This window comes from Poecilia reticulata, chromosome 5, assembly GCF_904066995.2.
Source record: "Poecilia reticulata chromosome 5, P_reticulata-male-v2, whole genome shotgun sequence".
In the NCBI taxonomy this organism is placed as follows: domain Eukaryota; kingdom Metazoa; phylum Chordata; class Actinopteri; order Cyprinodontiformes; family Poeciliidae; genus Poecilia; species Poecilia reticulata.
This window is the reverse complement of record NC_088834.1, coordinates 2,119,629-2,145,524: the sequence shown is the minus strand read 5'-3', so window position 1 is coordinate 2,145,524 and position 25,896 is coordinate 2,119,629. Positions and strand designations below refer to the sequence as shown.

The following is a 25,896-nucleotide window of genomic DNA, read 5'->3' as shown; positions in this document are numbered from 1 at the left end:
CAGCAGGTCAATGTTCCTCTTAGGCTTCTAATGAGCCGTCATTTGATCCAGGTGCGTTAAACCAGGGAGAGAACTAAAACACGCAGGACGCCGGCACTCCAGGACCCACTTTGGGGACCCCTGGTTTAGGCCAACTCCATGCCTAAAGCTTGTGTTCACTATGAAGTGAAGGGCTGTTTTTTTGGCTACTAAAGCTACAGTTTCACCTGCTTCCACATGACCTGCAGTTTCCACATCGTTTATATTTTAGGACAACTGGTGGAACATCTTTGGTTTAATGCTTTGTTTCTTTAACAGCCGTCACTGCGCCTGCTCGCTTGTCCGAGATCGCCATGGAAACGGCCCAAAATGTTTAAGTAAAGCTTTAAATTTAATAATGTGGGAAACTTTAACCTGGAAGTCAGTATCAGTGTGTGGAAGTGGAACAAACAGACACATGACAACTTCACCTTCATTTTCTGAAGACAAATTTTTTATTAAGAAACAAAAAAAAAGTTTTACAGTTCTGTAAAACCTGCTCAAACATTTTTTTTAGCTTACAGGTTGGCGATAGAAACAAAAAATAAAACCATTCAAATTCTTAAAAAAAAAAAAAAGTTTTCTTTTCTTTACCAAGAATAACAAAAACATTTTTCCCGTGTACATTCTCACAGAGGAAGGGCTGGTGTGTGGCGCAATGCGGGAAAAACCAGGGATTTATAAACGAGACCACGATCAGTCGGTCTGCTGACAGGAATGAGTTTCAGAGACTGAAATCTGAAAAGGTGTCACTATTTTCAGTCATTGGGCTCCATCTCAGATGGAAACAGACTCAGTTTATGAATCCCTGCAGAACCCAAACGTTACATGTTGGTCAAACGTTGCCTCTCAATGACAGAGTTCATGTTTTGATTTCTGAGGATATGTTGTACAAAATGTCATCTGAAATGATTCTGTTCAGAAAAGCACAAGAGCTTCCCAGAGAGGTTTTCAATTTAAAACATTCTTTAAGTATTTTAACAGAATTTGTAGATGAACTTTTAAGAAAAAAAAGAGCACCCACTTTTGATATGGTTTATCGTTGGATGGATTTACATCCGTTACATGTTGGCAGCCTTTAAAAAGCACCACAAGTTATTTCACCTCAGTGACCTCAGCTGACTGCTCAACAGTTTGATGTTGCAGACATCACTGATGTTTGTCAAAAATTCAAAATAAAAAAGAAACTTTGGTTGTGGCATTTTGGTGAGCTGCAAATTTTTTTTTTATTACTTAATGGATGACAGTGGGATTTGTGGCAGTGTTGCTGTCTCAAAAACAATAAAATTACAAATCTGTTACAGTATTTTCAGTGTATTCCAAACAAACATAAGATTTTTTAAAACAGTGGTTTTAATGGTTTCGTTTCCACATTCTAATTTGACCCTGAAATTTTCAGTTTTGTTTTCATGAAAAGTTTAAATCAAAAATAAACATTACCACTTTCGACAAAGTATTGCACGTAATGAATGTGAGCCGATTTTGGATCCATAGTTTGGACAATGTCACTCCAGTTTTAGGTTTTGAATATTTTTGGAGCACAAAAGGCCAAAGTGACATACGATCACAAATAAGTCAAGAGAAACTGATGAAATCAAAGAAGGAATCAGCAAAAGAGATTCTTTTTTTATGCTAAAAAATAAATCTTCAGAAAACTTTAAATTCACCTGCAGGTGACTTTCACATTTTAACATTCGGCGGTAAAAACATGTGCATCACTAATGCTTTAGTTCTGTTGCAAACTCATTATTTCTGAGAGAAAAAATAAAATCAGTAAGCTTAGCTCAACGGAAAGTTTACTCGGGTTAACTGAGTGTAAAAGGCTGATGGGTTGGTACAAACTGTGAATTTACACAGAGAGGCAGAACAAACCTATAAATGACTGCATTAGTTAATAATCTGGTCAATAAATCCCTGACAAAAGGACCTTAGCACCTGGAAAAAGCTTTAAAGTTGAAGTCGTTACTGATGACTTAATGTTTTTCCAATTAAGCAGCCAAGAGCTGTCTCTAAAAATATGTTAAAAAAAAAAAAAAGAAAATACACATTAAAAAAGTTGAATTGTTTCCATATGCATTAGTTTTTAAATCTAGAAGAAGTTATTCAGTGGACAAATTGAAGATTTTAATATAATCTGCAAATGAGTAAAGTGTTTTTGTTTTTCATTGTTGTGCAATGATCCTTCAGAGGAACATTGAACCAGATCTGTACAAACGTTAATGAATACACTGAAGCTTTGTGTGTGCATTTAAATGGAAGCTGAGCTGTAGAAAGACGTTATATAGGAAAGGCTGTATGAAAATAGATGTCGCCTGTGGATTTGGTTCAGCAAATCCCTTTAATGGTACAAACTACAGTAAAAAGAAGAGGAAAAACGCCAGGCTCTGGCTGCTATGCCACCTCTACTGGGAAGGTTTTGGTCAAATACAGGCAACTCCTGGGTACTGCACAACTTCCCGCCTCAATGCTTTTCACCTCCAAGTACCCTGAAGAATTGAGCATTTTATTTTTGGCCTCATCATTTCAAGTGCAAAAAAAAACATCTCTCACATCATTTCAGTGTATCTTTACCTTTGATTGTGTATAAAATAGGCAGTGAAGAAGTTACTTTTGATTCTCTATGTGCCAATCTGAGCGAATGTCCTTTAAAGCACAAGACAAGTTTTGTTTGCTACGACTGCAGCTCTTTGTTCCCAACTGATAGTAAAATGTTTTTGAAGCAAATTAAAGCAGACAAGAGCTTTAAAGGGTAAGTCCTGAGCAGATGGTCGCTGGTGAGACACACGGAAACCCCTTTGTCACATATTAAACTGAGTCCAACCTCTTACCTAGTCTGTCGTTAACAGCTCACATTATCAGCATTATGGCCCCATGTTACTATTAAAAAAATCACATGTAGTTCTTATATCACAACTGTTAAAAATCAGCCAGAATTGAGGCCTTGTTTTCGTATCGCAGGGCACCTTTAACGTAATTTCAACAAATTGATGCTTAATTCACAAATTTTAAAAAGGTCTTGAAAAGAGAAAAACTTGGTAAAATCACATTTTATGCCTCGATGTTCCTCCTGATTAAACATGTTTAGGAACTCGGATCAAGTTAACTTTTAGTTTGAGCAGATGAAAAACTCGAGTAAGGCTCCAAAAGTTAACGCAGAAAACGAGGCTTGAATATTAATTTGTAGAAACTAGTTTTTGATTAGTTTAGAGAAAATTAAGAGCAAATTCTTCCTTTCTTGTTATCCATGAATAAAATTCCTTTTGGGCATCTTTAGTTTGTCTCTGCCGGTGTTGATCAGGTTTCCCAAAATGATGCTTTATGGGTTCCTTTAGTGCCAATTTCCCCACACAAAGTTCTGCCGACAGGAAACCCCCTGCAGCTTTATTCTCTGTTGTGTCACGGGATTTTGCTGCTCTCCTGCTTTGGAGTGCTAAGAAACACGACCGACTGGGTCACCTGACCTGAACTGGAGACGAGTCTTAGCTTTCGTCCTGCCCCAATAAATGTGTCCAGATTTTCCCTGAACCTTACAGAGGAAGAAAAGCTTCCCAGCCCTGAACCGCAGGAGGAGTCGCTGCTAAAACAACCGTCTGAACATCCAAGTGGTCACAGAGCAACTGGCCCATAACAAGAAAACATTTTGGAGAAAAATCATTACATTGAAATTTGTTTGTGTCACTAAAACAACTGGAAAAGGTGGCCCAAGATATACATGATGAAGTAGAAAGGCTGTAAATATGTGATCTGATAACAGCTTAGTATTTTCACTAATTGAAAGAAGTGTTTGTCCTTCTATGTAAAACTACAGCAATTCAATAGTGAATACCCATAATAATAATAATAATAATAATATCAATAAAAGAATCTAAACACTGACAGAGGAAAAAACTAACAACAATAATAATAATGTAACTTCCTCTGCAGAAAAATAAAAATCAATCCAAAACTTTAAGCCGAGAGTGCCTACTGCAGTAACTTACATACTGTAAACTGGTCTAGGACACAGAAAGATAAAGAGATAGATATAGATAGACTGATAGCTACAACTGTACAGTACGCCACAGACAACACACTCAAGGGTTTGAACTCCACACTTCAAATCCGGTTGGATGCTTCTCTGACTTTGCAGGAAGAAATTACCCTGAAAATAAGGGAATGTTTCAGTTTCAGCCAAAAACAGGATTTCTGTGTGACCAGAATTTCACTGTTTTTGTCTTCATTTGCTGTGAAGTGCATTTTTATCAAACTGCACCGTAATTTATAGAATATTTTTAGCATCAGCAGTGAATTGAATGTGTTTCCTTTCCATGAATCTAAGACATAACTTTGTTCTTTTTTTTTTTTTGGGAACAACATCTGTGAACGTCAGTGAAGAAACAAGCGACCAGCTTATGATCAGCGGTCAGTGCTGATATACCCCACATGGGAACTATTAAAGGAAAACAACGCACTTAAACAGTTTGGAATTATAAAAATCATTTCCCTCAACTGCAAACAGTTTTTGAAGCATTCCTAAAAGATTTCAAATGTGAGCTTCTTGTCTTTTTTTCCTTAAAACCCTGATCAGTCCACCAGAAAGACACAGAGAGACAGATAGCTAGCTAGCTTCAGAAGCGTTTCAGAGGACAGGAGAGGAGAAGAGAGCGATCTCATGGAGAGCCTCCTCCTCACCCCTTTACATCATGGTTTCTACGATGGTGTGGGTGGGGGCCTTCATCATTAGCCCCTTGTTTCCATTGGGGTCCAGTGGGCAGGTGAGCTCGCTGGGGACACGGTGGTCCGCGGGGCGGGAGCTGGCCCCTCCGCGCGCCGGGGCCGCCACGGCCTTGATCCTCTGCAGGCCAGAAGGGACACAAGGCATGAACAGATGTCAGAGAACAGAAAGATAAGGCAAAGAGAGGGAAAGAGGCAAATAGAGCAAGAATGAAAAGATAAAATACAAAACCAGGTGGAAAGAGAAAAGATGTAGAGAGAAAAACACCTGTAAGAAAAGAGCTTTAATCTACATTTGGGAAGAATTGGGTGATTTAGTTTGTGTTCAATCATAAATATAAACAAATATGTGCAAAACAGATGTATAAATAGAAATAAAACAGCTCTGGCTCAAATTACTAAGAAATCTAAGTTATTTCAGAAGATAGAAAATGATTCTTGAAGCAAATTTAGCTCTGAACAGTTTGATTCTCCCATGAGAATTTATCTGAGATCAGTGGCTGTTCCCCCAGGCCCACGTTTATTCAGGGACATCTGAATAAATCTATTCGATGCCGACTGCTCGTTTCACCCACCTCGATGAGGGGCCCGTCGGACCGAATGATCTTGATGACAACCACCATGGGGATGCAGATCATGGAGGTCAAGGCCAGAGTCCAGCCTACTCCAATGGCCCAGTCAGGGTACTGGTACAGCTTGTTGTACGTCAATGGCTTGTATTTGACCAAAGAGAAGATAAAGCAGCCCTGTGGTGGAAAAGGGATGCATTTAAATCCACATTTTAATGGTTTTATATTGAGATATTTGTGCAAAATAAAACAGGTCCTCACCATGCACAGTAAAGGAGTGACAACAGTCCAGCTCCATTTCATCCAAGGATTTGGTCTGTAGCCAATCATGTCCTCAATTGCATCATAAAAATTATCAGCGCCTGCAAAAACATCAGTAAAGATCCGTCTGGTGAGGCTCACAGCAGTAAAAGACAAAGCAGCTTTATTTGTCTTTTTATGCCTGTAAATGAATATTTCTGATCAGGGAACTGAATAATGAGCTTCAGCATTGTTGGGATTAATTATACTCACCATAAACCCAGGCAACAGCTATACATTCAAAGAATGCCACCCACAGAAGGCACACACCGCTCGCTGCATAGTAGTCAAACAGCTGGAAAACATACATGCCACCCTGCAGAGAGACGTCGTTTTAGTTTCACTTTCAACATTTTAAAGCAAAATAAAAACACATGATCTGTCCTGGCTCCAACTCCACACATGTATCTTTATAGGAAGTCGTCCCAGGAAAGTTTAACATGTTAACAACAAGAAAGCAGCTTAAATCTGAGCAGATGACGTGTTTGAACACGACCTCCTGCGTGTCGACAATATGAAAAATGATCCCCAGTCCTGGGAATCCTAAAGCTGAATCAGGCCACGGCAGCCCGAAAAAGAGGTTGTCATGGGAACAACAAAAAGAGAAACAGAGGGAATGAGCAGGTACAGTGAAAGTCTGCGTGAACAGAGGGGAAGGATGGGAGGTATTATTGTTCTGATACGGAGCCGACATGAATGAAGAACAGATGAGTGACGGTGGAGAGGATCTTCAACAATCCCCTCATCTAAAGTCAAAGTATTGGTTTCTGCACCATTACACCTCAAACTGAACCTAGAAAATAGAAAAACTGGTGACCTGAAGCCATGGCAACGTCAATAATAAAGGCACTAAAACCTTTCAATAAGATCCGATTCATCTCAAGTGGTTCAAACCGGTGATTGATTTTGATTAACCAAAAACATTGAATCAGGACATGAAGAGCAAACTGTAACCATAAAGCAGATCAAATGTCTCAGATCAGCAAGAAACGAACTGAAAGGTTCTGATTAAAATGCTTGGAGACACGATGAGTAAAATTAAAAATGCTGGAATGATTTTCAGTTTTGATTAAAAATTCTGATACACAAAAATCTGCATCTAAATTGCCTACTTGTGCATTTCCTGTCAGTATTTATACAGATTTAGAATGTGTATGCATCGCTCAGACAGGAAGTTAGGGAGATGGCTGAATATAGAAAAAGAAAACTAGAGCATGCAAACAGGAAGAAACAATTATGACAAAAGGACTGGGTTTGAAGAAAAGTACAGAAGGACTTAAAGAGTCCAGGGGATAAATGAGAAAACAGGAGATATAAAAAGAGAATGAGGAGGAAGCAAGGGGTTTTGGAAAATCTAAATTGGGTCTGTAACTATTAATACCATCGGATGGAAAGGAAGTTCTCATGACTTGACACTAAAAGTCATGAGAACTCCCCCTCCCTCCGCCATCTTCTCTCAGGGGTTCACACCGACTGCAGTCCAAACGCTCTGGTTCCAACTACATGAACCCTGAAAAGGTCAGGAGCTGCTGGGTTTATGTCAAACAAAACAACCATTTTAATGCTCAACGTTTGGCTGAGGTGCCTTTAACATTCAGCACCTTTTTCCACCTCCTCATATTGTTTTGTTACCTTGGTCACCATGGTGAGTCCAAACAGGTAGCTGATGCAGCAGATGATAGCGATGAAGACCTCTCTGCAGTAACCCTTCCTTAGGAAGGACGGATACAGATCCACCAGTGATGTGATCTGCCCTTCCACCTCCACAAACTGCAAGACAAAAAACGGATTCACCATCCACTGACCTCCAGGATTTTAAACCAAGCTCACTTTTCTTTCCCGTGTTACGTTACTTTAAGTGCCATCTACTGTTGGAAGCTGGATTTGAAAACGCACACTTTACTTGGTATGAGTTGGTTTTGATGCATGTGATGTTTTGTTTTATATAGAAGACACTGTAAAGTAAAATAAACGACGACAATCCACCTTACTGAAAGGTTGATTTTGAGAGATTAAAAAAAAAGGTACTGCTGCTGTCTGAAGAAATGCACCAAAAACAACCAATCAAAGCCAGGAGGAGGAGCTTAGTGCTGTCAATCATGCTTATGTACTCTCTGCTCAATGTGTCTAATCAACATTTCAGAAAATCTGTTATATCTTGTGGATAACGAGTTTTAGTGTAGCAGAGAGCAAGGTGGAGGGGCTGATTGACAGCACTAAGACCCTCCTCCTGTCGCTGATTGGTTGTTTCTGACTGAGTGGTGCATTTCTGCAGTTAGTACTGGGAACACTGGGAGAAGACAGAGGTCTTGTAGACTGTATTACTTTATAGAGAAACCCTGTTTGTGTATCTGCTGACCTGACTGTCGAGGCCAAGCAGCAGCAGCATAATGAAGAAGAGGATTGCCCAGAGTGTAGGAAAAGGCATCATGGTAACAGCCTTGGGGTAGGCAATGAATGCCAGGCCTGGACCTGCAGAAGAGCAGGAAGAGGAGACAGAAGGGGGTGGGGAGGAGCCACATTAGACTCACATGATAATCTCATCTGATCTGCATCCCTGTGGGGGAGAAAAATGCCCCCCAGACAGCCGACGCAGAGCAGGAAGTGAAGAGTTAATCAATGCCTGACTACAGCGCACAGATCAAGTTTACATGTAAAGTATGTATTTGGATAAAGGTTCATTAAAAATAATCATCTAAAGCACATCTTTACTTACCTCTCGCTTGCAGAGCGTTAAGACACACTAACTGTACACACTCAACACATGACAATTTCATTTCACTTGCAAGCACATAATTAATGGCACCTTATATTACAATAAAACACACAAGTATAGTTAAAAGCAAATATAGCACATTTATATACATGTGTGTTTATAACAGTATCTCTGTGGAAGTAAGTCAGTTAGAAGAGAGATGTTACAGGATGCATAAAGTATGTTACCATAATTTAAAAAGGAAGGACCACTGTAAACATTACTCTGATTGAAGTTGAAAAAGCCCCAAATGCTTCAAAAAGGCAAATCAAGCAGATGAAGGTGTGTCCGATACATTCTGTTTACCATGCACACGCTCCTCAAGTCGTTTTGAATCCCCAACTGAAACACGGTTGACCATTTCAACGGGGAATGCAAAAGGACTATTGCAAAACAGCAGCAGATGTAAAACTTGTGGTCAGATAAAAAGCAAATGCTTTTTTTTTTAATGATTTGTTTTTAAGAGGTCGAATTTAAATGATGCTACATTGGGAACTGTAAAACAAAAGTCAAGGAACAAGGAAGCAGCCATAACAGCAAACAGCATTGCAGCTGATAGTAGAGTGTATCAATAGGTTCCATTTTTGTAGCAAATTATGACAAGGCATCCAACCAAACACCACGTTGACTCAAAAAGGTTAAACCGACTCCCAGCCCCAGAGGGAAAACAAACCTTCAGATCATTTACCAAATCAAAAGTAGCTGAATTCATGATGATTACACTGTTATCATGAGTTTACTGTGCAGAGCACTGAATATTAAGAAGCCTTTCTTCTCTTTTTGTCCCATTGTTGGGTCAGTTGAGGCTGTGGCGTGTGCCAAGCCGTTACAGTTAAAGTCACACTCTGGAGCAAGAGCATCCCTTCTCTTATTTAGCTTTGAATGTATGTTCAGCCCAAACTGCTGCAGTTAAGGCAAACTTACAGATTTCTTTCTGAAAACTTTTCTTTGCTTTCCTTTCCAAACATAAAATTCTGTGAAAAACTTTTAGTCGTCTATTTTATCTTGCTCCTTATAAGAATCCTGTCAAATTCTCAGTTTAACAGCGAGCATCAAGTTAGCTTGCAGCGCTTTGCTTCCTCGAGCTTCTCTGACCAACTCCTCAGCCCACTCGCCAAATATCACAGATATTGGACCATTCTGCAAACCCCACTGTCAGGTGGACTTTACAGAATTGTGCAATGTTTGCATCGACTGGGCTGCCAGCATATACTGTTAACGTAGAGAGCAATACTAAGCTACATGGACTTGTTATGAAATTTGCTGATCTTGGGGCTTTAGATAAGGTGCAGCTTCACAAAACCTGTTGATGAAGAAAATGACTTTCTCTAAAATAATAAACCTTTACATCAATCAAACAGCATGCCGCCAAGTCTTATTCAAACAACTGGAGTGAAAAGCAATTCAGCAAAAACAGCAGAACCAGTCTTTGCAAACAAGTTCTTAGAAAACACTCTTCCATCTCCATTGGTGTTTAACAACTTTGGCGTTGGGTGTGATTACAGGATAAGTCATTAATCATCATGGCTCTGCTCTTGTTTTTAAAAGTAGGGATAAATGAAATCCTTGTGTGATTCTGTCAGAAAGTGAAAGCAAACATCCACAGTAACCTGGGCTCCTTTAATGGTCAGGCTTAGTGTTGGGCTGCGTACGGTGAAAAAACATGACAGAAATCTCATTGTACTTAAGGTTGCAGAAAAAGCAGGCCAACCAAAACAGCTTGAGTCATAGATGTAACCTCTAAGCACAAAGGACTCTCAGCTGGATGAAAGCCAAAGCTAAGGCACCATCAGGTTGTTGGCTGTAAATGAGAAACATCTCGGAACCAAAACTCAAATCTTTAAACCGCCACACTGACATAAGATGTGCCGTAAAGTGTCGCACAGCAGCTTCTCCTCAACTAAAAATCTTCTTCCTTAAAGACATAAAACACAACTCCCTCTGCCTTACTGAAATGAGCGCGTACAAACCGACCAAATAGGTTCTTATCTCCTAAATCTGCTTTTGTCAAGAAGTGTTTGATTGCGGAAGCTTCCATATTCCGATGCCGTCATTTGTGTTTTAATCAGGGAATCCATGATGTTTCTAAATTGTCACTCAAGTTCGAAAATGAACGTAGAGGCTAATTCTCTTTTGGGTTTCGTTGCTGTTTTTCTTTTGAAATTACTGTTATTTAATTTATTAACCAGGAAGCAGCGCCCACCATCACTGCCGCCTTTACAGACCCTCGTACCTGACTCTGCCACCTCAGCAATGTCCACCCCTTGCTCTTGTGCCATGAAGCCCAGGACGGAAAATATTGCGAAGCCAGACACAAAACTGGTACCACTGTTGAGGGCTCCCAGCAGCAAACAGTCCCTATGTCACACATATGTCATGAGGAGGATTTGTTAATGAACACACAAGGATCCCTTCACCCCCCACACCCAGTCTCTCCCCTACCACACCACACCCCGCCCGCCCCCTGAAAACTGACGCCTCACCTGTAGCAGTTGTATTTGTACTTGTTGTAGCTCCCCAAGGACGTCATGGCGCCCAGACAGATGGCATAGGAGAAGAAGATCTGAGTGCCGGCATCAATCCACACCTGCCAAGTAGGGAGAGAGCAACAGAGAGGCTGAGGCCTGCTGATGATGTCTGGGTTATGGAAAGCTAAACGTTTAGCATGGTTTGAAGCCTTTGCTAGTGTTCTGTGCTTAGCTTGTATCTGTCAAGATTATCAATTCCCTTTATAGCATAAGAGCACAATGGAAAAAGGCCTGGAACCATGGCACTGCATAACTGATGCCATTACGACGGCAGTATTCATATCATGAGGAAGTACTTCGCCTGCAATAAATTCTGGCTCATTATTTAACTGCCACACATCCAGGATCTGTATGAGGATCTGTCATCTATTTGGCAACACTGGCTGTTCAATGCAGCAGAAAAGTTCAAGTTCTAGAAAAGGCAAATAAGCGGCAAGGTGGTGAAGTCCTAAAGATTCATTTATTGATCACTAACTATATTATTGCAACATTTAGCACTCGCCCTGGTTGTTGTGATTCTGCAATTGTGAAAATTCATGTAAAATCAACAGATCCCTGCATTTTTTCACATTAATGCATAATAGTGAGCTTACCTTTTTTATATCTGCACCAATAACACCTGTATGTGTATGTACTTGTATTTATAGTCATACTTATAGTTTTGCAGCACTTTTTCTGTGCAACGTCTTGTTGCCAAATTCTCTGTTGTATCTTTGTGCAATGACGATAAAGTAAGTCCAAGTCTATTGTAAACTTTCCACAAAAATGGTCAAAACATCTGGCCTGCTGACTCCAGGACTTCTAACACCAGGACTGCATTATTATACACCGATTATAGAATCTTTAACATCCAGTTAATGATTTGTGCTTTTTTTAACTTCTTTGTTTGATTTAGAAAAAAATGTCCTGGCGTCTAAATTTCTTTCCAGGAATTTCCATCACCAACAAAGTTCAAGCCCAAACAAATAATTTCACTGGAAGAAGGAAATATTTCTGTAACAGGAGCTGAGTGAAGAGGCTGTGGGGCTCAGGCAGCACCGGGGGGAACCTACCTCTGGGTCTTTGAGGCGTTCGAGGTCCGGATACAGGTAGAACTTGATGCCTTCAGAAGCACCGGGCAGAGTTACGCCGCGGATCAACAGGACGATGAGCATGACGAACGGGAACGTGGCCGTGATGTAGACCACCTGAGGTAAAATACACACACAGGCACGCACACACACACACACACACACACACACACACACACACACACACACACACACACACACACACACACACACTGCATTCATTTCTGAGTTCCAGTTTCAGCTCATATTCTAGATCAAGTCATCACAGGTACTGAAATAAAAACACTTATTGTATTTTTCTGAAAGAGGCTTTACTTCCTAAATGAAAAGTTAAAGTTTTATAATATTCATAATCTGGAGGTTTTCCACTTGTTTCGCAGTCTTACACGGTTCCTTCTCTGATGAATAGTTTGCAGTGTAACCTGGGGAAACTGCTGAAAGTTTCCAGCAGTGTAACAACACGAGGTTCCTTAAATTCTTGGTGGCCTGTTGCTGTCTGGGTGAAAGTTGCTGATTTGTTTTCTTGCATATTTTCCGTCTTGTTTTTATCCCTTGGGACTTTTGGATGTTTGATAAGGAAACACAAAGAATCAAAAACAACCACAAAGCTGTTCTTTATGCATGACATTTTTTTCATATCCCTCGTTTCACTTGAAAAAGGGTTTTGTAAATGAGTGAATTTAGTCATTTCCCTTTGTTGTCAATAGAGACTTAAGGCACACAGTGTCATCTACTTTGTGGGGAAAGTTTTGACCCAACTTTGTTTAATAAGAGTTGTTTTTCACAAACTTAAACAACTAGAAACAATATATTGGCTCGATCAATCAAGATGATTGGTCCAATAAAGTGGAGTTTTACTGCCTCTCCTCTTGTCTTGTGAAAACTTGTGTTTATGGCAGCAATATAAAGCGGAGCCTCGTTTTCTAAGAAGCTGCATCATGAATTGCTGTGCGCATCTATTGACAGCTTCAGTAAATGTGGGAAAAGTTATTGTGGCTTAAGTTACCAAGTCCTGGCCTCAGTTTGCAAAGAGAATCAGACCCAATGTGTTCCCTAATGTTCCCATGCCAGACCAGGAAGAAGAGGAAATACCAATTTCACACCATGTCTTTGTTTCAGTATCAACAGTTTGAGAAACAGAATCTCAGCTAAATTTAAATAAATGAATATTATTTTTTATTTCACACTGATTTACCTTTCCAGTGGATTTCACGCCCTTCCAGATACAAAAGAAGCAGATGACCCAGACGAGGAGTAAACACAGGGCCAAGTCCCATTTAACGGGGCCGATCTCCTCGATGCCGCTGCTGATGCCCAGCACATTGTGTCTGCAAAGCAAAACCATAATCCATTCTTATTCGCACTTCTAAAGCTTCGCTAGAGATCACACCAATAATGAGAGGATTCACATGAGGAACACGACGGACATGAAAGCTGTGTGTGGGTACAGAAGTGAGCAGGTGTGAGGGATTTTATGTAACTTACTCCCAAAACTCTGTGACGGGGGAGGTAAAGTTGGAGGCGTTGGCGGCAACCCAGAAGGTTTTGTTCTTGCGGTAGGTGTCCTCAATGCATTGATCTGTATTCCAGGGCTGATTGCACTTGGCCCAGGGCAACTCTGGCTGGAAACACTGAAAGGTAATTTAAAAAAACAGAAGGTCTGTTACAGCATGCGTTTAGACAGATTAGATTCCTGTGCAACTTTTAGAATAAAAAGGGAATTTAACAGTTTTATATCCCCACCTGGAACAAGTAGTACAGACCCCAGGCGAGGATGACGATGTAATAGATATTCAGGAGGGATACAATCACAATGGAAGCGTAGCCAATACCTGCACAAGACAAAGGATTCAAATTTAAAACAAAACAACAGTGAAGAATCAGTTGGTTACAGACATGATGGAGGCAACTGGATGAGTCCAGTTTGGTTTGAACAATTAACTTTGCAAGTCATGAAATCATCTCACAGAGCAACAACAAGGTGTTCACTACTGGACTGTAGCTATTTAAACTAAAAAAAAAACCTCCTCATCCACACAGGAACATTCAAAAAGTAAATTAACTGCCTCTCCAATAAACATTTAAATTCAGGAGAACGTCTGTAACAATAAACCTGGTTTCCTTCAACTTGTAGGCAGATGGTTAATGGTTGCCAGAACTCCCATTCTGACGATGCACGTTCAATTCTGAATCCATGCTAATCCTTTTTTAATACTGAAAAGTGTTTGTCCAACTCATCTGCACGAGATAATCCTGCACTCTATTCAGAGGACATACTGTGACCAAGCAGAAATGTCCAATCTCATTTTGACCCATGTAGACACTGACGACAGACTAATAAGTGATTTGGGGGGCAGCTGCTGCGAAGGCCTGACCCCCTTCAGGTCCGATGGCATCCGAAGGTGAGAGAAGAGTCACAGACACGAGGGCTGATGTGCCAGATGAGATGCCTTCTCATAAAATCATTTCCAAGTGGAGAAGAAAGGAAAGCTATCCAGACAGAGCTGCAAACTGCAGCTTCATAATTATCTTCAGAAAACCCTTACTTTAAAAGATAATGTGCTGTCAAAACTCAGATTGCAAACTTGGCAGGTAAACAAGATTCCCTGGGTTTCATCAAAGCAGTTTTGATAAAAGTTTTTTAAATGAACTGGGGACCAGAACCTGGCCTGGAGGAACCCCACAGGTAGCAACGCCAAAATAGAGCAGCGTGAAAGTTCTCATTTGAAAAACTGGAAATGCAACTGAGAAACTGTTCGAGTCTCAAAAGGCAACATTATCCAAACATCTTAGGAATTAGGGTTGAAGTCATTTTCTTCAGAGGTTTGGTGAAAAGTCAGAGGTCTTTCAAAACACCAATTTCTTTCTCAAATATGATTCTGTACAGCACATTTTAGCTGATTCAAGGTCCAACCAGAATCATTGTTGTTTTTAACCTTGAGTGACATCAAATCTTTATTTTCATGAACAGTCAGATAAGTTTCATTGCGTCACCAGTGGCCTTGACACAAGATAGGTGTGAACACAAGATCATGTTTTGTTTTGAAATGTTCTCTTTGATAACTTCAGGAGGAAACGTAATCCTCCTGGAGTCAGAGCAGGTGCAGGAACTCGGATCGCAACGGATTAGAATTTGGAGTAGAGTTCACACAACGACCGCAGTCACAGTAAGTCCTCATAAGGACATTAAAACAAGCTTTGCATGTGCTCAGGCGCAGCCGACAGCGGCCACTCATCCAAATTAATGTCCTTCAACGTCACCGGCCATCTGTGAGCGCAAGTGTGTGTGTGCGTGTGTGTGTGAGAGAGAGAGAATAGAGAAGCTTGAATTATGAAACAACATTCTCACCCTCGTCTGCCATTTGTGTGTCTTTACATGTATATGAATGTCAGAACTACTTTGCCAACAAATCATGTCCTTTTAATCACTTGGCCAATTAGTAGCTGTAACATCCTCGCATCTCTACACACACACACACACACACACACACACACACACACTTATATACTCGGATCACATGGAACAGTGCTGATCAAACAAACAGATGTGTCCTCCTCCATGATGTCATTTCTTCAGCTCTTTGGAGGGATGACCTTGCCTGACCTCACTCAGTTTATCCACATATGCAGTCGACTCAGTTTTTTAACTGCTGAAGGTTTTGCTGAGTAAATAATCTGAAATTTGTCACAACAGGTAAAGAAGCTCCAGATGCGATCATTATTAGCGTGCTTCCTGTCGGTACCTGCATGTTGGGAGTCTGTGGATAGAAGGAGGAACTTACATCATCTGATGATGATGATGATGATGATGAGTTATTATTTGAGCAGCTGCTGAGAATCTGATGGCCTCTTTTCTCACCAGCTATCTGGTCAAATGTTTATTTTTGTCCCCGTTTCATCTGACTTTTTAGAATGAAATGTGATCAAAAAGCAACGGAGCAGCTGCTTGTTTTGTACAAAATGTTTTAGTTTTTGCAGGAGTTTAATAATTAACTAACAGCAGCGCCGGCTCCCATCTAGAGTCTCGCTGTACTTTTGAGCATTTACATCCAAATATTCTTCACGTTCTTCCTTCTTCATCAGTGGTTCTGCAGGTTCTCTGGGATTGTTTAGTTTTGGCTCATTTTCAGTCAGTGTTGCTGTTGTTTGATGAGTCAGTTCACCTTGACTCATCAATATTTGTAGACGTAGAAAGGCTCTTTGTTAGCAGTGGTCCGTCTCTAAAACACAACTTGTTTTCATCTGGATGAGTGCGAAGTTTTTACTCATCATCCTGTATTGTGGCAGATATGTTAGTCCTGGTGCGTTCTGTCTTTGTCCGGTTCTTTCCTTCTTATTCTGCCACTGCTCCAGAAACGCATGCAGGGCAGCAGGTTGACTTCAGGAGGATGTTTCCTTATGAGACAACCTGGGTTTTCTAAATTATTAACTACACCTACTCACTGCTTTTAACCAGGTTTGCTTTAAATCATGTGTTTTTATTATAAATGACTCTGACATGACTTGCGTCTCAACCTGTGTTTTCTTACCCAAACCTATAAAATTTTAATCTTTTTGTTTCTGTTCCGTCTTAATATTTTTCAGCTCATCAATAACCGATATCAGGATGTTATTTATGCAGGTCGGCTCAACCTGCGGCTGTCTGGTATGGATGTTGGCTAAAAAACAAACATCTACATTGGCTTGCTCGTTTTATTTCATGCTTTATGATCCTTTTTTTAACTCTTGCTGTTAATCAGGAATCTACAGTTACACATTATAAACGAATTTATACTTCCACAAAATGTCAATTTTTATTATTTAGATTCATTTTTTACCATGCTGAACACGTTTTATGTTCATCTCATATTTTCTTCTTGAATTTTAATTGTTTTTTCTGAATCTGATTTATTTCGTTTTGCCCTGTCTGGCTGCCTTTGTGTCGCTCCTTCTCCCGTCTTTATCAATCCATCTGTCGGCGGCTCAGATCCCACCACCACCCTGCTCTTTTCTTCCAAGCCCTCTCTGATGTGTTGCTGTGCTGTTACCATAGAGATGTGTAATTCAGGACACTGTGTACACCGCCTTGTGTCTGAGTGTGTGCGTTTGAGACAACCGCACAATAATGTGTTAGAATGTGAAGATAAAATGGCAATTGCATATGTGAGAGTGAAGTAAAATACGTTAATCTTATTTGGCTGGTAGTGAGAGGAGCAGGCCGGGAAAGCAAGGGCCAAGAAGGAAGAAAATACTATTAAACACGGGCACTGAAAATGGAGGAGAGGGGGATGAAGGCAGAGAAAAGAAATGCTTAAAGTCGACTTGATCAAATAATATCACTAGACTTCTCAGGGCCATTAGTTGAGCTTTCTGGGAAGATGAAAAAGAGAGACAAGGTGAGATGTGGAGAAGGTTAAAGCGCCGAAAAGGCCCAGTGTGTAGGTGTACCAGCGCAGCCCTGGTTGTTGCCTGGTGACGGCTGCTGGGCAAAGTCTCAGCGCTCTTATTGGAGGAGAATCTGGTGTGACTCAGCCATTCCTCTGTCAAAAACAGCAGAGGTGTGGAAAAAAACCTGAATCTTAACTAAGAGAGACAGGCCTGGTCTCTCTTTTTGGGGGAATTGCTTCAAGAAAAATCTGATAATAAAAGGGCGGGGCAGGTGGAGCAGCGGACAAATGTCGACTGCTCCACCTGCAAACGAAGCAAAAGAAATAACTAAAATTAAAAACAAATCAAAGAATCTAGACTACATTTTTTGACATAAAAAGGGAATTGCTTTTCATCCGTTGTGGTGCAGTGATCATGAAATTCATGAGGATAAAGACGATGGCTCACATGTGTCTGGTAGGTTTTGGATTGAAGATGTGAAACCGAGTAAACATGAGGATCAGTTGCCTCTTGCAAAGCTAAAGTCCAAAACTGTGCATATTTTATGTGTAAATGCAGTTACATGAACAAGTTATGAAATATACAGCAGTGTTTAAATGTCAGCCTCATAACATAACTGGTCTACAATACAGTAGATTTTGGTTTTCACACACCGTCCTGCTGTCCATGGTCATACAAAGTGACTATTGGAGGGACTTTCCACAGGTTTTCCCATAATGCATCCCTTCTCAAGCACGTGATCACATCTTGGTAAATCTTCTTCTGAAATCTTCCTTTGACATTCTCTTCAAATCAGTAGCGGTTTTGTGATCCTGTTGTTGGCAAATGCTTCAAATTTATTTAATTTCTCACTTTTTTTGCTCTTCTTATTAGGAAGAAGATCCGTTCTGATCCGATTCTTCTTTGTGCTTTTAAATTCTGACTGGTGCCGACACGAATCACAGGCTGAAGGTCTGCTCGTCGATATACGAGTCAAACGATGGCGGTCTATGACTGCTACATCAGGTGAGTCAGGGCCGTGGCTGAGGTCGACTGACTTCTGCCTCCACAAATCACATGGAAATGGCAAAAAAAAAAAAAGTTTTCTAGACAGGAAGGGTTTGAGGCGGTGAAACTTCCTGCTGTACAGGTTTTGTTTTCATTCAGATTTACCATTTTAGCAGCTGAATTTTAATAACAAGCTACATACCAGTAAAAATGGGACAAAGCTTCTCCCAGCAGGTGATGCCGCCCTCAGACGTGAACTGACCCAGGGCAACCTCCAGGAAGAAGACTGGCAGACCTCCGCCAAACAGGAAAATGAAGTAGGGGATGAGAAACGCACCTAGAAATGGGAGATGAAATAAAACCCATACAGATAAAGTAAAGAAAGTAGTTGACAAAATGATTTTTCAAACCATTTGATGCTCACCTCCACCATTCTTATAGCAGAGGTAAGGGAAACGCCACACGTTCCCTAAACCTACAAATCCGCCGGCCACAGACAGGACAAAGTCCAACTTGCTGGCCCACTTCTCCCTCTGGGGGTGTTTGCCCTCCGCCTCGTCTTCAGGCCGAGTGCCAGGGCTCTTACCAGGAGACGGCTTCAACGTGTCCTTGTGGAAGTCCTTCAGACACTGAAGTTTCTCTTTTTGTGCCATTCTGTGGATAGAAAATGCAGAAATGTAGCGTAACTTCTTATTAAAATCATTTAAAAAGTGGTGGAGAAAACATTATTCAGGAAATGTTGCTTAAATATTCATCTAAGTAACGTTGCATAAACACTCTAGATGCTCAATGTGCCACAAACTGCAATGGGCTGCAAAGTCAGTCCACCTGATAAATGACCAGCAGGGAAGCTCAAATCTCAAAGAAGTGAAAATGTTTTTGCAGAAAATAAGAAGCATGAACTGTTGTACGCTTCACTTATATTAGAATATATAAGAATATATAAGAATGTTCCAACTAAAATAATAGTTTAAAGAAATAAACTGCTCGACTTGGTCTGTTTTGGAAACACACCATGTGAAGCAGGTGCAGACCAACTTGTAACAGTGTCATTAACTAACCACAAATCCACACTGACTCCGTTCTTAATGCAAATTTAATAAGGCTTCATTTGTAGCATAAACTGACTGTCATTTCTGTTTGTTTAAACATGCCTGGACCACAAGTGGAGCAAGAACCAGAAGTGAACTCCTGCTGATTGTACTTCACTGTAAGGCTAAAAGTTAAACAGTTACCAGAGACACTTTTAGAAAAGAAAAGAAACCTAAACTTTAATGAACCACTTTACTTCCTCCTTCTGTCCTTCCTCATTTGCTCCGACAAAAATGTAGAAACAGAAGTACAATGTCATCATGATCAGCAACTAGAGCAGTAAATTTCCACCCAATGGCGACAGCGACGGAGAAAAAGAAAGTCAGGAAAGAGACACAGGCTTAGCAGTCAGCACATGCCTCCAACTGTGGAAAATGTCACATCCTTATCTTTATTCATCGGCCCAACTGCTGCTGCTGCACTCTCACCTTTACTATCCGTTTCCCTCATTCATTCTCTAGATCTGACTTAACGATAAGACCACATTTCAGAGAAAACCAACAGCTTTGTACTGTTTGCATATAAAATGCTCTTTTGTACATGATGTATGAAACTGGTGAATAGTTTTGAACAGATTAAACCCTACAAACAAAGCAAAGCAAACTTATTTTGTCACACTTGAATGTCGCCCCTCGATCGGCCCACGTGTGCAGAAGCACGTGCTAAACACTTCCTGCTTTATGAAATACTAAACTCCGTTATGTTTGAGGTAAAACACTGGTAGCAAACCGATTTACGCAATTTAAAAAGCCCAACACAACGCAAGCTTATGGACAAAGCAAATGATGAAAACATCACATTTCCTTTAAAACACAACTGGTTCCAGTTGTGTTTTAAAGAATCTAAGCTTGTCAAACCAGAACAGAATTATTTCACACTGTTTGCAAATTACTTATGAAATGATTTATGAATTGCTAAATCTTCCATTTGTTTTAGTATTTTTAAACTCGGAACAATGAAGACAGCATCTTCATCTTTAACCTCAAAGCTAGCACTAAAGGGGCATTTCACATCATTTTCAAGGATTCTGAACTGTAACTGACCTTCTGCAGCTTAAAGTTTAACAAATTAAAACTAAACTGGATGATTAGATGATTAACAGCATGTTACTAATTAATTATTGTTTTATTGATTTACCACATGCCCAGTTAACAACCGTTTGGCCATTTAGCAGCTTTTCAAACAGAATCAGAATCAGACCAGGTTTTTACGATCATTCTGTAAAATGACGGTTCGGCGTTTCCTGTGCTGAAGATTCAACCAGCTCTTATTCTACATCATGGCGCTCAGTTGAGAGCCCAGGTCATTCACCAGGACCAGGATACTAATTGCCCTCTGCTCTGTGTTTGGGGTTTTCTTAGCGCAAACTGGACCAAGAGTCTGGATTTGACTAGGACCGTTTCAGAACCCGGCCACAGACACTTATTTCTCAGCCAGATGACTTGCATAACTCACTCTCCTATTTTAAGAGCATGTACCTTTTCAGCGAACCGGCCAGCGATTGGGTCCACTCATCCATCAGCGGCTTCCCCTCCCCCGCCCTGCTCCTCGCTGAATGCATTCATTCGTGTTGCTTCTCTTCCCATTTCTCACGTTGTTGTTTTCATGACATGTCACTTTTGTGCATTTCATTTCATTGTTGCAAATGGACCATTTAGGATTTGAAACTAATTGGGTTTACAGGCTGTTGTTTGAGTCACCCAAATCCAGTCTTCAGTGAGACAGTTGTGCACATTTGAAGCCAACTGAAGAAAAGTGACATTTTGGAGAAAATGAGCCAAACTAATTTACCAGATGCAGACAAAAATGTGAAGGATTCATCCACTGGATCACTCTGAAATCAGCTCACTTTGCATCCCCACTTTCTGCAGCTTCAGTCTGCAGTCTGGAGCATCCACAAACTTAGCCTTGTTTCATAAAATATTCATTTTACAGCAGCTGAAAGTGTAACAGGAAAAAAGGAGATTACAGAGATAATCTTGTGAATCAGACAGAAGGGGGTAATAGTAAAGGAATGCAAGAATTTATGGGGGAGGGGCATTTCTGCTTCAGCTTCTAGGAAGCACAAAAAGGTGACACGTTGAATGGAGAATGACAAAATGATATCAATTTGACTGAAAAATGAGAGCAGCCTTTTGTAGAATGTAATTTGAATGCATCACGCTGTAAATGATTAAGCAAGTATTAGAAACAGTAACAGGAAGTAACATCATTTACAGCTCAGATCATGGTAGTTTGGGAGAAGTGGCATGAAAACACGGCACATTGTTTAAAGATTGTGGCTGATGTGCTTTGCATAAGTCATGCAAAGAAACTTTCAACCGAGGGAAATGATCTGGTCTGCAGCCAGGCCAAGATTAACTGGACGCAGTAATCTTCACAGTTTTAGAAGATGGTTGTGCTGACTAATATAAACCATGAACAGAAAACTCTGACATAATGTGAAATTCTAAAATTAAACTTTTTATCTACAATGTTTGAATTTGGTTTCTTAAAACTGAATCGCCCTCAACCTGGTTTGCTTTAACTACACCACTGACTCGTTCAAAAAGTGGAGCAGTTCCAACTTTCTGTTCCCTGTCAACATGTTGGACTCCTACATATAACGGAAAAAGATTGAAAATAGTTTAAAAACATGTCTTAGCAGATTATATCATAATATTGTGTTTTGGAAACTCATTTTAAGGCTGATACAAAGTTATTCATCATTTTAAAAAACGCCTTTCCGGAAATGAATGATGAAATATTTTTGCTCTTTAGCTGACATGTCTTGTGGTGAATGTTGAAGTTGACGTGCTAAATGCATCCCATAGCCTAGCTGAGGCCAATATTGCAAGTACAATATAAAATCATAGATAATAATAATTAGATAGCTTCTCATTTCATTTTCTAATAATGCACTAGAAAGAAAACGACACAGGATGGCTGTGGTGCGTCTTTTTTTTGTTTCCCCCGTTTGGTGTGACGTTTTTGACAGAGTGTCAAATTCAGCACAACACTTACCAAATGAAAGCATCCTGTGTCTGATTCTGTTCGGGGGGAGGGGACTAAAAGAGGATACTCAGTTCAAGTAGGAGCCAAATACAAATATAGAATAATTAAAAGTCAAAATCATAAGTTGTGGTAATTTGCCAAAAAACATATTCCAAATATTTGAGTATTTAGTTGTGCTGCTGTTTTTGTTATGGCAACAAGATTAAAGACTCCCGAAATCAATATGCCATAAGACACTTAGAACCTTATGTAGTGGCAAGATAATAATAAAAAATATACATATTCACATAAAACTAAAACATTCAATTTTGTCCATTTCACTCATAAATTTAAATGCAATTAAGATGGTCTAATCAAAGCCCAGACCAGGAGGTAAATGGTGGTGGTGAGCTATACTACAATAATTTATTCAAATTTCAAACTATACATTTTTCTTATGAGAATAAATTACAATCAACTAATTTACCGATTAAAGACAAAAAAATGAATTCATGCACGTGTCAGCCACAAGGGGGTGCTGGTTTGTCGGACTCACCATGTCACCATTGTTTGCCCTCCGTCACGCTCAGGTATGACAACATGAAAGTAACTGATATTACTTCTAATAACATTGTGCTGAGTGTTAATTATCATCTTTACTGCCAAGTAAAACAACATATTTCAAAGCCCAACACACGCAGATACAATCATACAAGATTAATGGGGCAGCTCTAATTTGAGAGCCCGAGTGGGTCAGTGGTTCATGTCAGTTAATATGTACAGCAGCAGTCAAGAGGGAGGCTAATGTGAAGCGAAGGACGCAGGGGGATAAAGGGTTCAAGAACAGATGATGCAAATTAACCTGTTCTCTTCCTGGGGTCGGTGTGAATTCACACAGTCCCTCTCAGCTGTCATTTAAAGAGACAAGAGCGGAGTCACATTTATAGCTTAAGATTTCACCAACACACCCACTTTCCACAAACCTCAGGTTACACACTTAATGAATCATTTAACAGCAAACAAGTCCTTCGTTAATACAGAAGCTTTCAGCTCCGGTTTGGCAAACAGGAAAACTCAGAGGCTACAAAACCTCAACATGTTTCCTCATGGTCAATTTAGCCCAGACTCATTAGATTTCAATCTTTAAACACATTTTTTTCTTTTTCTTGAAAGAATCAACAATGACCAAAACCCAAAGGACTCCAGGATCCCTGTAGTGTCTTGAGTCATGAGACATTAAGGAACATCAGAGGGTTGGAATATATTCATGATTCGTGACATTCTTCAGATGAGATTCAGGGTTAAAGCAGGGAGATTAAAAGTTAAATGAAAAAAAAAAAGAAAGTGTGACGGATCTCATCCTGAGTGTCGCATAGCTGTGTGACAAATAATCCAAATTCAATGAATAAATTAAAATCCTCCCATTAAGACGCCTGTGAGTCAATTACAACAAACTTGATGCCATTTTATCAACCAAGATCTGAAACAAGATGCCGTCAAAAGACTGAAGATTAACAAACCAACTTGAACAACCTGAGTCTCATCTGTCTGTCTGTCTGTCTGTCTGTCCCAGAGTGTCTGTCGCTTTATCACCGTTTCCCATCAGTGTGCTGATTTAGCGGCTTTCTGTCATTCTGGGAAACAGAACTCAAGGGAAAGTCCTTCGCAGTTTTGAAATACCAGAAGCTGATAAACGAATACGTGCAACAAACATCATTCAGCAGTTCGCATTAGTTTAACTTGGGAGCAGTCAAAATGTCCAAACTGATCCTAAAATGGAAACCAACTCGGTGGGTTCTGACACCAACACGCAAACAGAGGCTGTCAGCGAGGCGCTTCTGTTTCCCCTCCATCACGTTCAAGCATCAGGAAACAAACTGAAAATAAACCAGAGTCACTTTTTTAAGACGTTTCCAACATTGCAGTAAGACGACTCAGAAATACTCAGTTTAATATGAGGAATAAACGAGACGCAGTGCGCAGAGAATGGAGTCTGTGGCGTTTAAATTAAAAACTATGTGACAAAAAGAGGAAATTAAAGAAAGCAGGAAGCGAGACAAAAGGTGGAGAGGGAGGCGGTGAGGAGGGAGGCGGTGAGGCGGTGAGGAGGGAGGCGGTGAGGCGGTGAGGAGGGAGGCGGTGAGGAGGGAGGCGGTGAGGCGGTGAGGAGGGAGGCGGTGAGGACGGAGGCAGCGCTCGGTGCTCAGCATCTCCGCCTCCTGAGCGCAGTGAGCGCCTCACTTCCCCTTTTCACAGCAGCTTCACAACGGACCCAAAACAGCAGCTCAACCGAGCAGCACCGTTTCGGTCTGGGTTCGGATGTGAAGAGAGTCACGGTTCGAAAGAGGGGAAAACGCTTTTTATGAAATTGTGAAGAAGGAAATGTTGCGACTGACAATTAACTTTTTATTTCCCAGCAGAAGAATATAGGCACATTTTCTAAACAAAAGTGTAAAATCAAAGTTCGCGGCGTTGAATGCAGACATGAGGGGAAATGTAAATCCACCGGTAAAACCTTCCTAAGCGCACGAAGCATTACCAGAGAGAAAGAGAGAGAGAGAAAGAGAGAGAGAGAAAGAGAGACAGAGAGAGACGGAGCTCTCCACGCTTGACAAAGAAACATCCCCGCATCCACGCAGCTCCCGCACAAACACAACTAAACTGTGAAATGACACCGCACTGAGTTTATCTGCTACTGCTGCAGATAAACTTTTCCTGTTTTTCCATCTTCTTAGTTTGCAAAGAAACATTTTTTCATTCATACACAAAAGAGTTGGAAATACGTTTAAATTCAACACCCAACAAAAGAACAAAATCCCTGAAAAACGCAGAAAAGCATCATGGACATCCATCTCAGTTTAATTCTAAATGAGTGTAACATGGATGAAGGTTTTTTTTTTCTTTACCTGCTACGATGATGTGATGTTTTCTGTTATTTTGTCCTTTTAATGTCCTTTGCGCTCGGTCCCTTGTCCCGTTAGTCTTGTCCGTGTCCTCCCGTGTCCGTCAGAGCGACTGAAGTCTGGACGCGTCGGAAGCTTATATTTTAGCCTATTTATAAGCTTCTCTTTCTGACCTTTGTCTCTTAAAACCCGGGGACCAGAGACATCAGCGGCAGTGGAAAATCACCGGCCTGCCTCCTCTGAGCAACAGGAAAGCGGTGATAGTGATGCGTTCACGGACAGCGTCCGCCTCAGACATTTCCCAAAGTGCGCACTTACCAGAATGAGCGAAGCCACCGTTAGCTGCGCTGAATTTCAACTTGTGATATTCCCTTTAAAAAAATCATGGTTGAATAAACACAATCAAAACTTTTAAATAAAATGAGATATGTTTTTATGAGAAATGTACAACATGATATAATCCCTGCGTTGTTCTGGTTTAAAATGAAACCTGTTGCTCCTCTTCTCCTCATCATGTAACGTCAAACCGTGGTCTGTTTGTTGTGGTTAATCGTATAATAAAACTTTGCCAGACGGTTTTTAAAAAATCTTTGTCCACAAATTTTGAACCCACATTGTCAA

At 40.5% G+C, this 25,896-nt stretch overlaps 1 protein-coding gene across 1 annotated transcript; it reads right to left on the bottom strand.

Annotated features, from left to right (window-relative positions):
• Positions 1–450: 450 nt before the first annotated feature.
• LOC103464301 (sodium- and chloride-dependent taurine transporter-like) lies at positions 451–25,526 on the bottom strand. The gene is made up of 15 exons (XM_008408296.3): positions 25,279–25,526; positions 18,732–18,961; positions 18,510–18,644; positions 13,697–13,785; positions 13,439–13,584; positions 13,149–13,281; positions 11,936–12,070; positions 10,839–10,942; positions 10,589–10,713; positions 7,960–8,072; positions 7,233–7,370; positions 5,814–5,916; positions 5,562–5,662; positions 5,307–5,477; positions 451–4,852 (listed from the first exon to the last, which is right to left on the bottom strand). Exons 2-15 carry the CDS (start codon positions 18,958–18,960, stop codon positions 4,694–4,696), a joined length of 1,881 nt encoding a protein of 626 aa, XP_008406518.1. The 5' UTR covers position 18,961; positions 25,279–25,526; the 3' UTR covers positions 451–4,693.
• Between the last annotated feature and the right edge of the window lie 370 nt (positions 25,527–25,896).

What these genes read in the sequence shown, in the direction of transcription:
- LOC103464301 (XM_008408296.3), bottom strand. Translation starts at nt 18,960, where the DNA reads ATGGCACAAAAAGAGAAACTTCAGTGTCTGAAGGACTTCCACAAGGAC. An exon ending in GTCTGTACTACTTGTTCCAG is followed by an intron (nt 13,585 to 13,696) that starts GTGGGGATATAA and finishes ATTACCTTTCAG; the next exon opens with TGTTTCCAGCCAGAGTTGCC. An exon ending in TGCTTGGCCTCGACAGTCAG is followed by an intron (nt 7,371 to 7,959) that starts GTCAGCAGATAC and finishes TTTGTCTTGCAG; the next exon opens with TTTGTGGAGGTGGAAGGGCA.